Here is a 14,979-nt window from a genome sequence, read left to right as displayed (position 1 = left end):
GACAATCAGTCAGTCAGTTTGTCAGTCTCAGTTAATGGCGATCTCTCTGAGTGTCAGTGTGTTATGCGTTTTTCCTAATGTAGGCATATGTGGTCCCTGTTGTGATAAATGGGACTATGGCAAACAGAGGTGCTGGGAAACCGGAGTTCGGACAGACAGACAGACAGACACACACACACACACATTCCTCCTGTAAAGAAAGATTAAGCAATCCTCCAAACATAGGGATCAAATATTTTAATTTAAGTCAGGAAAATATCACTAAATAATGTCTCTCACAAGTGTATTTAAACCCTGGACAGGATAAACATTATACAGAATTAAAAATTGAAGGATAACAGCCCCAGCTTTGAGGTAATAATTTGTAAATAACAGTAAACATGTCTTAAATAGTAGCAAAGTTCTCACATAACCCCCTGTGTTTTAGGCAATACAGTACCAGGATGAATTAAATAGGAGCTTAGCTCTAAAATAGCACTTAACAAAGTTTCTCTTAAATTAGCATAGTTATAAAATAAACCATTATGTGGGTGCATGACCTTGTGCACAAAACATATTACTGTTTCTATTTTTAGAATTTTATTTGTGTGTGGTAAACTCATGTTCCTTAATTCCTTTCGAGTGTCTTTTTAATTTTTCTCTTCTACCGAATGCAGATTTTCTACAAGTTGACTGAATCAAAACCACCAGTCTTTGTTTTGAGTAGACGGATCTGTAAACAGGAGGAGGGCGGGTACGGTTAGTCAGGAGGAGGGGAGTGGGAGAGGTGGTGTGCTGCTGGCAGCTTCAGCTCGCTATACACCGAGTGCTGGGCTTTGGTGCAAGTATCGATCGGGCGAGGACTTGTGTGCTATAGGTGCTCTCTATGTGTTGTTGATGCAGTGTGGTAAAGTGCGTGCGGGTTGCTGGGAGAGAAATGGTTGTGTGAGTTTTGTGTGGGTTGAGCATGTAGAAAATTGAGAGTTCAGTTAGTGGGGTCTGTATCATGGTTCAGGTACTTCTGGTTCCTTTTGAGCTGTATCCTGTGGGTGGGTTGTTGCTGGTTCCTTATGGGCCGTCTCGCTGTGGTGGTGCTGCGCGTATCCAGCTGTATCATAGTGAGTCTTGTATGGGGTGGTAGGTGTGTCTGAACCATTTCTTCGGGTGCGGAACTGGTTGGAACTATCTATTCCCTTATTAGAAAGTTGAAGCTTTGAATGATTCAGAGTCAGAAATCTGTAGGTGAGGCCTCCTAGTGAGTCTGTCTTGGTCAGACTGTGTCTTCCGTCGTTAGTTTCCTCATATCATGACTATCTTTCAGTTGGTTCTCTGGTTTCCATGGTGTGGTTTCCTTAGGGCTATTGTTTGTGTAAAGTTCCTGAATTTACCCAGACCTAAAGAGCCACTTCTGGCATTTGCAGAATGCCAAATGAAAACAAACCTCAGGAAAGCCCAAAATAAAAAAACAAAACAAAGTTTCAAAAATCAAATTTAGGCTTACGAGTTCTCTGAAATACCTGCCACAGGATATGCAACTGAATAGGCCTGTTGGAATACTGGCACAAGCTGGCAGTGAAGCTGGCAGAGATAGAGCAGACGCCTTAGAAAAATCTTTTTGACATAGCTTTAGGCTTGGACAACTTCGGTAGATAGCAGATTCTGGATGGGTTGGGGAGAACGTCCATCTCTGAAGGACTTCAGCATGGCTGATTTGGCCCTTGCTTGGGCTGGTCCTCCTTCCATGGTCGTCATTTTTTTGGTCACCGAGGCCGGAGGTGCTGGTGCAGTGTCCTAATCTTCTCTTGGAGAGCCTAGGTTGCTGGAGCTCTTAAGGGGGCTTGTAAGGAAGTGACAGTGAAAATCGAGGGAGCGGTCTGCGGCATGCAGGGAAGGAAGAGGTTAATCAGGGTGTGAGAGACGGTTACGAGAATGAAGGACTGTCAGGTGGGAGTCAGGTGTGGAGAGAGGTGGAGTTGGGTTAATGGGTTTGTTCTGCTTTTCTTTAAAAGGAGGAAGAGGCCCGCCAGGAACGCAACGTTGTGCCACAAGGGACCAAGGAGGCTGCAGGTAGCAGTATGGAGGAGGCGTCTCTTTGGGCTTAGTAGCCGGAGGAGGCGTCTCTTTGGGCTTAGTAGCCGGTTTGGGGAAAACGGTGCCAGGGGGCCGATGTGAACGGACGCAGCTGCGGAACGGAGTGACGTACGGACAAGGTAACAAACCCTGACTCTCGAATAACGGCCAGAAGAGCTGAAAGAGGAACATGAGGGTTTACCATGCAGAATGCCACCACCGAGGGAGCAGGTGAGCCTGCTGAAGATTGTAGTGGACATTGGGGAGAAAGGGGGAAAGAGCCAGGTGGAACGCTGCCACTGAGAGAGTAGTTAAGCCCTTCAGAAGAGAAACAGTGTTGTGGGCAGGAGAAGGGGTGAACTCCAAGTGGAACCCTGCCATCGTGGGATTTGTTCATAACCGGGATATTCGGTACCAGGACTTCCCCAAGTAGAGGACAAACATATGGGAACTGGGACAAGGCAGGGGGGTGAGATAACCACTACTTTGCTGCCAGAGTGTTGGACTACTTATAAATAAAGAACCACATGCAATTTACCTTTAGTCTCAGTGTTCTTTGTGCAATGAACCCCCAAGTAGTGACAAGGCTTATGTTGGGATCCCTTCTTTTCTTGAAAAGGCTTGTCAGGAGAACTTGGGAAGATGGCCTCGCCTTTTGTTTTTCTCTTTTTCATACACAGGAGAGCAGTGGCACTCCATAGGCAGCTATCGTAAACTCTCAGCTTGATGAAAGAAATATGTCCAAGGACATCTTTAGTTTCGGAAGCCAGATACAAATACAGGGCACTCTTGAACTGCACACTGCGAGTGAACTTTGATTATGCTCCAGCTCTATTTTCCCTGTTGTATCTGCAGACTGAACGGTGGAGGGAGAAGCCCAGGGCCCAAGGGCTTTGTCACTATTCTCTGCGCCTGGAAACAGTGTGCGGTCAGGGGCTAATCATTGGGATGGCAAGGATGATGTATTCATTAATTTATTTATGGGAGCATAAAGCAATTTATGAACCTGGGGAGAACCCAAGATTGCACTCTTCACTCCCTCTTCTAATGAGCCGTAAGCCAGCAGCAGACTGGGCTTTTGAATGGCAACTCTTCAGGTGTTTTACTGTTTTTCTTTTCTACACAGAGCCCATTGTAACGTGCCAACTTGAGAACCAGAGCGTGGTGAAAGACAAGCCATGGGGCAGCAGTCACTTTGCATTGGCATTGTTTAAAGCGCTAAGGATAATAAAACCATTCTCACTGGGGATACACGCAGGAGTGCTCCCTGATCAAGGGGTTGTGGCATAACAGGTAGCCCCCTTGTTTTCTTTCCTTCTTTTGCACAGTGTAAATTGCCTAAACATCGGCTTATTGGTGCTTTAAGTGGACACTTGCACCGATAGAAAATGCAGCCGGGAACCCACTGCAAAGGTTTGGCTCACCTTTGCTTGCCCGTCTGGCGTTACGGCTCCGGCGGTGGCGTGGCATGGAGCTACAGGTGGCTTCCGATTCCTCTTCCGCTTCTCTCTAACCCAGGATGGGACGGCAAGCAGTCTGTCGCGAGGGACCTGCCCCATAAGGAAGGACTGCAGGGCTAATGTTGCGTCATCTTTTTATAATAGGAAATCAATGAGGTACAAAAAAAGCCTTCAACAAGTCGGACAGGACCGATTCGACTAGCAGTCCTTCCTTCAGATATGTCCCGTAAACTCGCTCTCCTTAGATCTTGCATGCTTTCCTAAAGTGGCAATGAGTCGGCGGTACAATTCACACTGTCCCCAGAAGGGTGACACACTATTGACACCTTTTACCTCAGCTATGAAAAATATGTCTCCATGGCTGGGAAATACCAGAAATGGCCAATCAGGTAAGTGTGGTTGGGTATATAAAATGGGGTTTGCTAACATGTTTTTTGTCCTAGAACAGAAAATGCTTTATCTATTCAGATAAGTGGACGTGTCCTATAAAACTATTCCTACATGCCTATTATATTTAGGTGCTTTGCAGTACAATTTACATTGTATATGAAATAAAATGTTCTACCATCCAAACCAGTGTCTGTCATCAGTCAATTTTTTCAAAGACATTTAAAAACTGTTGGAAAAGAAATTTAAAGAGCGCAGTTCTTTAACATTTAGTGACCCCTGTTTTATAAAGGAATTATAAGTGTCTGTCAGTGTCAGTTGCTCCATGTCAGTTTCTGTCCCTGTAGGTCAGTATCAGTACCTTCCACTGTCTTCGTTATTGTTGGTCTTTTCCTACCAGTTTCAGAGTGGCTCTGCCAGTCTCTGTCAGAGGCGCTCTCCCTCTCTGTTTGTGTCAGTCTCTTTCTCTCTGTCTCTGTTTCAGTCAGTCTCTCTCAGTCAATTTGCTCTCGGTGTAATTCTCGTTCTCTTTTTTCTAGTGACAGTATTCCTTTTAGTGACCCTGCCTCTTTCTCTTTTTCCTGTGTGAGCTTTTTGTGTGGGATGACCTCGTGTTCAGGAGCTGACTGGAACCTCAGGAAGTCATGAGCGAACGCTGTTGTTTATTCCTGCAGCGTTTACTGTGTTGGGATAAGGGCTTCGGGGTAGTGTGCCTGCATGCCCCATCCCACTCACTGCATTAGAGTAGGACATATATGATACTACCTAGGGGTATTCATATGGTTAATGCTCTTTCCAGGTCACTGTGATAGGAATGGCTCTCTGCTGCCTCTGGAGGAGGCGTGCCTGGTAACAAACTGGCCTACACATGTTGCATTGCGGTCTAGTGCAATTTATTGGTTGTGCGGGTACGACATCCAAGAATCTAACGAAAGCTTTAAAGTGGCTTCTGAAGGCCACCCACAAGAATATTTGTATACCTTGAAGAACAAATATACATGTCAGTAAAGACTCATCTCTGACCCTTTAAAACATTAATGTATGTTGGTACTGACTCACTATTACCTCATGACGACAAACAAGATGACTGTCTGTAGCACGCCCTATTAGCTGCCCCTTTCATTCCCACCAAGGTACAAAGGAAGGGTAGTATATAACCCATTATTGGTGTCCCTGCAGCTTATCTCCTATCTGAAGCACACATGCAGAATGGAGAAATGAAGGACAGGTACCTTAACTACCACACTCAACTGTTCCTCTGCGAGTCTCCTAGCCGTGGATCGTGGGATGTTTGCTTCCACATGAACGCTCTTCATCGTCGAGATAAAGGTCTTGAAGTTGCTGATAGGGGCAGTTGTTGTAGATGGGGCAATGTCCACAGATACTAAACCAGCAACAAGATCTGGCTTCAAGGAAGAAAAGGAAAATTCAGAGTTTTCAAAAAGTACTCTGGGTCGCATAGGTAATCAGAAATGTACAAGTCCATATACAATTATGGAAAAATAAAAAAAGAAAATGTTAGCTACCTGGTACAACGGTAATGCACATTTCATATTATTGTGGGCATGTGATTGTAACCCCTCCCACCCCCCCCCTTGCCTAAGGTCGGAAACTAGCCACCAAGTATCAAAAAAGGCACTGCAGTATGGCAGGCTATTGGTTTGGACCCATCACATCTCCATTTTGCAATAAATATGTAAATTCAGCGGTCAATTCCTTGAATGCTTCATATACTAAGACTAGCTAACAGACAAAGGACATACACTGCTCTATCCCACACTTCACATGACCTCCATGATTCCATGTCTTGACATCTATCGCATTTGCATAGTTGTTTTAAAAAAAGACAGTTTGCAAACAACCCACCCTCCCTTCATACCTTTTCTACACCTAGATCTTTTTGACATTTGCTTCACTGTTGCCCGGAAAATTAGCAAAACTGATGGTAATATGCAGATGCAAATGTACCAATGCAAATGCATTGAGGTAAAGAAATGTCGATACTCAAGACAACGTGTGAAACGGACACCCATTACTTGCTCGAGTTAAATATTAAGGAATCATCCACACTCTCAACAATCAATTGTGCACCCTTGGATACATACCATTTACGTAACAACTCTACCCTTTCCAACAACTCTTGTGCTCTACGCACACATACAGAGGTGTTGGGACAGATCGCATGGCTCAAAATCAACCATGGGGCCGGCTATGTGGGGTAATTCATAACTGCAAGAGGAACATCTGCTATGCAGCAGGATGCTGAATGGGGGCACAAGACACAATCCGTTCATGGGGCATGCCATAAAGGAGATCCCCCACTGACAGCCGGTAATGCCCAAAAGACTGTGTGCTATGATTTCCAGGAACTCCCCATCCTAATATGTGGGTAGCAGTCCGCGTCCCAATGTGCCTCCCTTAGGATTGGTGCAATCATGTAGGCCCGCTACTTTCCCAGAGACGTGGGGCTACTGGTGAAAGACCATGAGTGGTAATGACCTCGAAAAAGACAACTCCCAGAAGCCTACGCAGAGAAAATATATGCTCCAAAGACTGTTGCGAATCACTGACACATGAAACAGAAATATCCGCCACAAAATGATGGGGTTCACAAAGCCGGAGAGAGGGCAGATAAGTGGTTACCTGAGAGAGTGCGAGGCAAGAGAATATTGTGGATGCCAAGTATCGGTGTACTACAGGCGGGATGATCATGGGCAGACGACAGTGGAGCCATGCATCTAGATGAAATAAAAACCAAGATGGTGCTGCACGCCTTTAAAAACTCTCCATAGTAAAGAGGTGTCCCCTAACAAGGCTATGATGAGCAAGGTTAAGGGCCCTCCTGAAATAGACCAATCAGCAGGGAGAATTCAAACTAGAAGGGGAGTAACCAATCAAGGATAACAATTGGGAATGAGCCCCAGCCTAGGTCCTGTAAAATAGGATGGGTTCACTCGGTAGGAACAAGAGTCCCGGAGGAAGCATACGCACTGATCTACACCCCCTTGATACATGGGGAAGCTCAGAGAGAAAATAATACTGGAAACCTGGCCTCTTGTTTGGTAAAACCTTTGAGTTAGAGGAGGGCTGCAGAAGGCAGGCAGAGGATCTGGAATGGACAGAGAAAAAAACAAGGTGATTGAAAAGGGTCTCACAAAGCCGTGGGGGAAATGAAAGCTCAAAGCACTCTGCCTCCCACCTGCTACTGTGGAAAATATTAAGTTAAGGACCAGGGCCTGTGGGCACAGGGCATTACAAGATTGACTGCCTGAAAAGTACCCAGGTCGGGCACCTATTCAACATGAGCACAGAATCCTGAAGGAAACCAAGGTCCAGGAGGCATCAGTTATAACTCCTGATGGAAAACCAAGGTCCAAGAGGGACCTGTTGTGAACCCTAAAGAAGCCTGCAATGCCAAAACCAGATACAACAAACCACTGAACCCAATACCGGGGAGAGAAATTGTAAGAGCCAGGAGAAATCAAGAAGACTGAAGGGAGTTTGGACTGCTAGTAGTTTGATGAAGAACCTTCCCAGAAGGTATTTGTTGGATTACGGTTTTGATATATTAGGGTTGGGCTCTAAAGAATAGGTTTAAGAACCTATGTGTTGGCCATACCTTTGGACACATTTGGTACATATTAGGATAGGTTTGAGGTTAAGGACTGGTAAACACCAGGATTTGAGACGTTGTGATGGCCATTTCATTTGGAAATTGTTTTCTACAACAGGGAAGAGGCATGGGCACATAAGAAAAGTTTTTTATTTGAAAGATACACTGGAGTTCAACGCCTTGAAGAATTGCCACTTAGTGTTCCGCTATCCGGTTGACTGACACCATTTATTTAGAGCTGTCCTTATTTAGTGATATGATATACACTTGTTCCTGAAGGAAATAATCCCTCTTCTTTATTAAAACCTGGTAACCAAATAAATGTGTGTTCAAATGTAACTTACGTGTTCTCTGTCCCCTTGCATATTTGTTTGGGTGCTATGTAGAGTGTTACATGTCACCTTGCAGCCACTTCAGAGCACTTATCTGGATTGTGGACTGTGGCAGTTGAGGGGCTCCTGGTGAGAACTTGCCCTGCTTGCCTGATCCGCAGATAAGTTACTTTGTCGGAGGTTTGAAGGATGTAGTTTGAGAATTTATTGTGACACATTTGTAAGGAGTAACAAGAATCTGTAGTGTAGCGGCTGGACACAAGAACAGCTTAACAGTGGTTACGGAACTGCATACAGGGCCAGGAATGACACCTCTGAATCTTGCTCATTCAACTTATAGGTGCTTTTGAGTGCCTAGAAATTAATAAGAGATGTTGTGTGCAATTAGGACACAGCGCAAATGCACAAACCGCACTCCGATCCTTCACTTATTTTGCCAAAATATACAAAACCGCCTAAATGCATCTTCCCCAACAATGCTGCAGAGCAGAAAACACAGTGTACAAAACAAAATTGTCATCAACAACCACCCCTCGGCCATGTTTCACCAAGATATCTATTGTCTACAACCGCATAAGCAGCTAGTCAGTATATACGTGTCACCCTAAGTCTTTCAAGAAATGCATTTTTCCTTTGAGTGGCAAACTTACCCATTGTAACGCCACAGCCATGGCAGTCTTGCCACCCATGCTGTGACCAATTAAAATGCAACGCTGGATATGCAGCTGCTCGAGAAGCCTATGGACATCAGCACTCATCGTTTCATATGTGATGTCGGCAGAGTGCGGGCTGCTGCCATGGTTACGGGCATCCAGTGTCAGTACCTAGCTGGGCCAGAAAAGAAGAGAAAACAATATCTGTGTAAATCATTAGAAACTTACTAGCAATACAGGTTTATCTTCCACAAAATTACAATACTGGTGAAATAAGGTGTGGTTTACTACATAGGTTATCAATGTGCTGAATAACCAAATGTCTTTGGCACAAGTAAAAACTGCATGCAGGCAGTCAATCCCGGAACGTCTAGAAGGATATCACTGGTGACCCTACAGGGGCACACTACCACACCCACCATGATTGCGACTCCATGGGCCCATGATCCCATGGGGAAATGTCTACGTCTATGTTCTGCCACATAGTAGAACATTTTCATTGACAGAGGGGATATAACTACAAGGCAGACCAGTTCCAATGCAGCCACATACAGCCAGGTAGAAATGACCCCTAAAGTAGTAGAATTGTATACACAATACTCCTCGATCATCGCCGATGCTTCCCTAGAGATGATCAAACCTGTCGATTGAGGGCTACAGGATACACGAATGGTAAAACGTTATGTAAAGTACATTACTCTTAGGCCATGCTCCTTATTCCACTTGTGTTTTGATGTGGATTAACAACGCAAGGAGAAAATGTTGCTATAATCAGCTTGATCATACCTGTTGCATAAAGAAAAGTGAAAGGTTTTACCTGACAGATCACATGGCAACATCTTGTATACAGAGAAGAGAATGGCCATTAGGTGCCCAGACACAACGGTCCTCCCCAACTTGTACTTAGAGGGAAATTGAACATTACCAGCCTGGTTTCTTAAATGAGATATAAAAAGAATGGGAAATAATTTCACCTCTATTTCACATATTTGAAACTAAAGTTGCCAGCATTAGCTCGGCAGGTTTTTCTATATTATAGGTTGTATCTTGGACCCCTCCAGTAGCTGTTGGGAGAGTTGCCACTTGAAACAGTACAGACTAGTTTATGATTGCCATGGGGCCATCCTTAATATGGGTCTTCCAATATTCTCAGAAATAATGGGTTCCCTTCTCCAAAATCCCCAATGAGTTTCTGGCAAAGTAAGATTCTGGTGCAGTAACTGCCAGAGTAGCAGCCTTGCTTCTAAGCCATGACCTCCACATGCTGCATTCTTGGGAAGGGAATGTTAACCTTTGGATGGATCTGCCTTGATGCAGTCATACCTCCCTGCCTTGCTGAAACATGTAGAGCTCCTGGCTAGCATACATTCTTCCCTGGAATAGGCCGCTCACAGATATGGCCTGCCGCCCAAAACCATACATTCAGTTCCCACTCACCTTTCTGCCGGTCTTCTTCACCAGAACTTTGGCAATGGACTGGAAGTTGGATTTACTGCCAAAAAGACCATGAAGAAAGACGAGCGGTGGGTCAGGGAGCGTCCCATCAAACAGGTCATATGCCAGTGCCACAGTACTGCATGAACCAATCACAGCACAAAAAGAATCTTTAACACACAGTTCTCTATGCACATAATTCAAGCAATTTAACCACAATGCTAGACAGTCAGAATGTATTCATTTATAGTTGATATGTAAGGCACTGGAGGGGATCACAGTCACTCTGTGAAGCCACAACTCAAAAGGCTGAGGAAAGGGAAAAAGAAAAGAACAGACATTCTCAGCCATGTAACCTTTAGGTTATAAGAGCAGGAAGGGCAGTAAAATGGAAAAGCGCAAGGAGCACACAGGAAGCTAAGAAAAGCCAAGCCATTCAGCCAAGGCAGCAAGTGCAGTAACAAACACTGGAACTGCAGAGTGATGGGGGTAAGTGCAAAGATAATGCCACAGTGCACAGGGTGGAGGTTAGACGCAGGGTGCACTAACATGTAACCTGGTGCAGCAGAGTAGCATAGGCAAATGCATCGGTAAGGCCACGGTGCAAGGTGTTCCAGTCAGGAGCAGGCACATGGCAAGACTTGAGCTGGGCAAGTAGCAGAGAGGAGCAATAATACCAGGGAATGGCAGAAGAAAAGCGAGCAAGGAAGACATGCAGTGAAGCAACAACAATGCACAAGCTCATAACACAGTAGAAGCTGTAAGAATGGTTCAGTTGCAACAGCCACCGAAGAGTCAAAGCAAGACTGTAAGCGAGTCTCAAGGTCTTTCCTGAAACGACGATGACCCTTCTCGTTCCTGAGACACAGAGGAAGGGAGTTCCAAATCCCCGGCATTCCCATCAGTTCTGCCACCAAACCAGAATAGTTAGATTGTACAACAATGTATTGCCAAGATCATCTACTGTGAAAATATGTGTATCTTGGAAAATCAATTCCAATGTGTAAATGCAGGATTTGAAAGCAGTATTAAAGCACAGTCTCAAAAGAACCAGTTTTGTTCAGATTCACAAACAGGGGGGCACACCCACTGTGAGCATTTTCACACTGGACAGACCTGCACACTTGTTAATTTCTTCCGCTGTTACGATATTCATAAAGTGGGCTTTACCTAATGGCTGCTCCCAACACACAAAACTGCTCAAGTAATTCACTGTAGATATCACTCTTCCTACAGACTTGTGTGATAGCCAAGCCCTTGGAACAAAGAAAAAAATTGAATCTTTTCACAAAACTTAGAAAAATGACAACATATGCACAGACTAATTTTCTCTCCACAAATCCCTTCGCCAGGAGAATGGTTGATTGCGGGGAGTCATCTGTTGCAGGGGGGTCACACAAGAGTCACTTATCTTAACTGGTGTGACTGGTCCCCATTGCTCAGGATGCCTACGATGTCTAATAAATACGCTTCCATGTTTTATGATATTTAATCATGTAATATTTCTTTGATTAACCAGAGTTACGTTTGTGGTTATTTTCTCAGTATGTACCCACATTTATTTTTCTGGAACTAGTATTTTTCAACATTTATTGAAATGAAATATGTAATCTAGGGACTGGAAACCAGGCTACATTTACACTATACAAATGGCAGAAATTAGTTTAATAGTAAAAACCGATTACTGTACAGTGCTTTTTGCCAAATTCCTCCTGCTTCTAAGAGATCTTATAATTAGGGCCATTACCAAATTTAATTTAAGTGAGTAAAACATGAGGCTGTGACTAAACTCATAGGGCACTGTGAGGGTCTTGGAGTATGATCCAGACACAAGGGTGGGGCATTGATTGGCAAAGACTTTTATTAACAAAGAAAATGGAGGGTGGGAGGCAGCTGGAAGAAATCCTAACCGACATACTTCTAAGAGGTGTTTGTCTGCCTCAACAAAACTAGCTAATGAAAGTAAAGTTTGCCGTCCTGTGCCCAAATCCCAACCTTTCCCTCACAATTTCCCTCACAAGCTAAACTTAGTATAATGCAACAAGGGAAATGTCTTTTGGCTGCCAACTTGCATCCCAGCTTTGCAGGTCAAAACAAAAGTTCCAAAAAGGTGTAGAAAAGCAAACAAAAGTTCCACATGCCTCAAGGGGTTGCTTCCCTTTATCCAGAGCTTTTCCAACTGTATCCAAAGTGTTTTCCGTCTCTTCAATGCTCAAGATAGGTCATTAACTATGTTTGGCAGTCCTGCCTCCCATGCCCTGCGACAAGGAAGAATGGCCGGGACTCCTTTTCCATGCTGTCCTGAGGGTCTCAGACCCAGATCCTCTGTGAGCAGACTCCTGGCTCCCAGGATCTGCAACGAGGAACAACGTATTTATTTATATGGCGCTTAAACACAGGTGAAGTGCTTCAAAGCGCTTCAGCGCGGGAAGGGAACAAGGGAATACAGTAATCATTCTTAGGCCTTGAAGATTCCGAATGATCTAAACAGAAAAACTAGCATACTGGGCCTGACGACATTTCTCCTAGTGCAAGTGCATAAGAATAGCCTGGCTTTCTCTCCCAGACTGAGCCGAGGGTCTCTGGCCCTGTTTTCTCAATACCACCTTCTTGGTCCACACTCCTGCCAAATGGGGTATTCAACAAACTTGTTCTTAGTGTCCTTCTCTCTGGTTTCACTTCCACCCACAGCCGTGGTTTACTCTGGCCAGGGTCTCCGGGTGTCACTTGTGTACATTAGCTTTGTATTTCTCTTGGTCACTGGTCGGGGTACGTTTCTTCAACGCTGGTCCAAGTTCCCTTTGCTTGGTCAAACTCACTGTTCTCTTTATCTGACATTTCTTGATGCCATAGCCTTGGTTTCCTCCCCTGCCAAGGTCTGTGAATGTTAACTGTAAATGCAAAGTTTGTATTTCCTCTTAATGCTCTTTGGGATATGTTTTCCCAAAGGGTCCCTGACCCTCTTTACTGTGCTGCTGTGCTTCTGCAAAATCATTACATATATTAGTCCCTATTTCACTTAGTGTTTCTTGCATTCGCTGGGTCTCCCCAACCCCGGCCTCAGCTACCCTGGTACCTGCAAGGTGCTGGCGGTCGTTCTGTCTGGTTAGATTTGGGTCCCCCATGGTCTTCTCAGCTATCCTGAGCCTTCTTCGGTGTCCCGCGATGTCCTTCGTGTAGCCTGCCGAGCTCCTGGACCGTGGTGAGAGGTAAAAGGCACCATTGTTCCATTCCCTTTCCTGTTTTGAATGACAGCAGGACAATCAGTCGATTTGAACGACTAGACCCATGCCTTGGTTCTCAGCATTGATCTTCATTGTGCTGGTTCTCTTTCTCGTCCCAGTGATGTCATTGGATACCTTGTGGATGTTTTTGTTCCCAGTGCGTTCCACCTCAGATGTGTGGCAAAAGTACACTGGGGCATTTTATGGGAGGGTAAGAGAAGGGTTTTGAGGGAAGGTGTGAGGGTCAAAGGGATACTGTGTTCTCCCTAAGTGGTCACTACTCTCAATGGGGTCCTCCCTCTCCATGAGATCCGCATGCTGAGTACCACCACCAGGGGGACCATTGGATTGCGGCCTCGCCTCCCTGGCCAACTGGAAAGGGGATCCCCATCTAAAGCAGTGACAATACCTTGGATTCCTCACAATACACAGAATTCTGCTTCCTAAGTAAATCTTCACAGTTTAATTTTTTACATCTATTTTTATTCATTTAATGCTGTGTTAAAAACAAATAACCAGTTCTCCCAAAACACACAGTTAAAACACAAAACAACCTTGAGGCGACCAAGTTCCCAATCACACTTTAGCTCTTGAAACGCATGGGCAGCTCTCGTAATATGGAACATTATAAAATTATGCTCTAAGTTGACATTAACACCACACCATCTTTCCTTGTTCCAACCCTGACTCATAAAAGTTAGGCTTTCCTGAGAACTCTTCTAAAAAAATATATCTTTGCATTTAGCCGTTCTTCCCACTCCTACACTAGTATAAAAGACTTGCCCTATGCATAATTTTCCTGTTTTTTCTGCTACTCTTTGGGCAGCTCCTCGTGTAGGACGTCTGCCGGGTTTGTGTTACCCTTCTCTAGCACTATCCATCATCAATGGCTCTTGGTGGAGTTAGATTGCTGCCAGGGCCATTGGTGAGTAGGCAGGACCCACACTATGTGCTTGTCATGGGAAAGGCACCAGCAGGGTACCTGTTTTCTGGCTGGCTCGAACATGCTGTTTTTGTGGCACAGAAAGAGAAGGAGCACCACCAAACACAGGTGAGACTAGTGGGGGAGAAATAGATCCAAACCACCCCCTCATACATGTGTACCACTTCTCCAGCGTTTTCCTCTCCAGTGTTCTGAGTCAGTTTGTGACAGACCCGTGGCAGGCCTCTCGGTGGCCCGGCAAAAAGGCATGTCATCTTCGCACCAGCACTCTCAGCATATTGGAGAAGCACATGTGCTCGTTCCTATAAGGCTGCTCTTGTTACACTGTCACCATGGTGATCTTCTGTGCTTGCTGACATCATGGCGTATGTGATGTGGCCCCCTGCTCGGCTACAAGTGCTGGTAGTGCAAGTGACTTAGGGGCGGGGATCCCCTAGGCCATTGCCCTGTGGCATATTTGCTTAGCAGTAGACTGTCACAGAACAACTACCTAGTCTACAATTCCACTTTATCAGCCGCTCCTTCAGAAAGCATAGGTAGGCACCTTTAAGGGCCAGGCAACTTAAAGGGGATGATTCACAACCGTTAGAGACCATCACCTAGTTCTTTGAGCATTCCACAGATGCTGTGATATTACTGCAACATCTGGGAAAGCACAGTTTTAATAAGCAAGAAAGTTCCAGTCCGGCCAGGTTCTCAGCCACAAAGCATTATGGGAAAGAGACATTGAATCCTGGCAGACATTTTCAAAGACTTATCAGATCAGTACAGCAAAACAAAAGGCAACCTATCAATCCTCAGAATAAACCCTGGCAGCCAAACGAGATTCAAGATGGACTGGTTTCCTGAGGGCGACCACAGAGGGAGGTATTAGGGAATGACCA

At 45.0% G+C, this 14,979-nt stretch overlaps 1 protein-coding gene across 1 annotated transcript in view; it reads right to left on the bottom strand.

Moving 5' to 3' along the window:
• Positions 1 to 14,979, bottom strand: part of ABHD11 (abhydrolase domain containing 11) — a 161,935-nt gene that overhangs the window by 129,319 nt on the left and 17,637 nt on the right. The window contains exons 2-4 of the mRNA XM_069614828.1: positions 9,932 to 10,067; positions 8,492 to 8,665; positions 5,129 to 5,302 (exon numbers count right to left, since the gene is read on the bottom strand). Of these exons, the coding sequence (XP_069470929.1) occupies positions 5,129 to 5,302; positions 8,492 to 8,665; positions 9,932 to 10,067 (484 nt within the window). The remainder of the gene's footprint in view (positions 1 to 5,128; positions 5,303 to 8,491; positions 8,666 to 9,931; positions 10,068 to 14,979) is intronic.

Source organism: Ambystoma mexicanum, chromosome 9 (assembly GCF_040938575.1).
Source record: "Ambystoma mexicanum isolate Mex_15411 chromosome 9, UKY_AmexF1_1, whole genome shotgun sequence".
NCBI lineage: Eukaryota > Metazoa > Chordata > Amphibia > Caudata > Ambystomatidae > Ambystoma > Ambystoma mexicanum.
The sequence above is the reverse complement of the archived record's forward strand: the minus strand, read 5'-3'. Positions and strand labels throughout refer to the sequence as shown.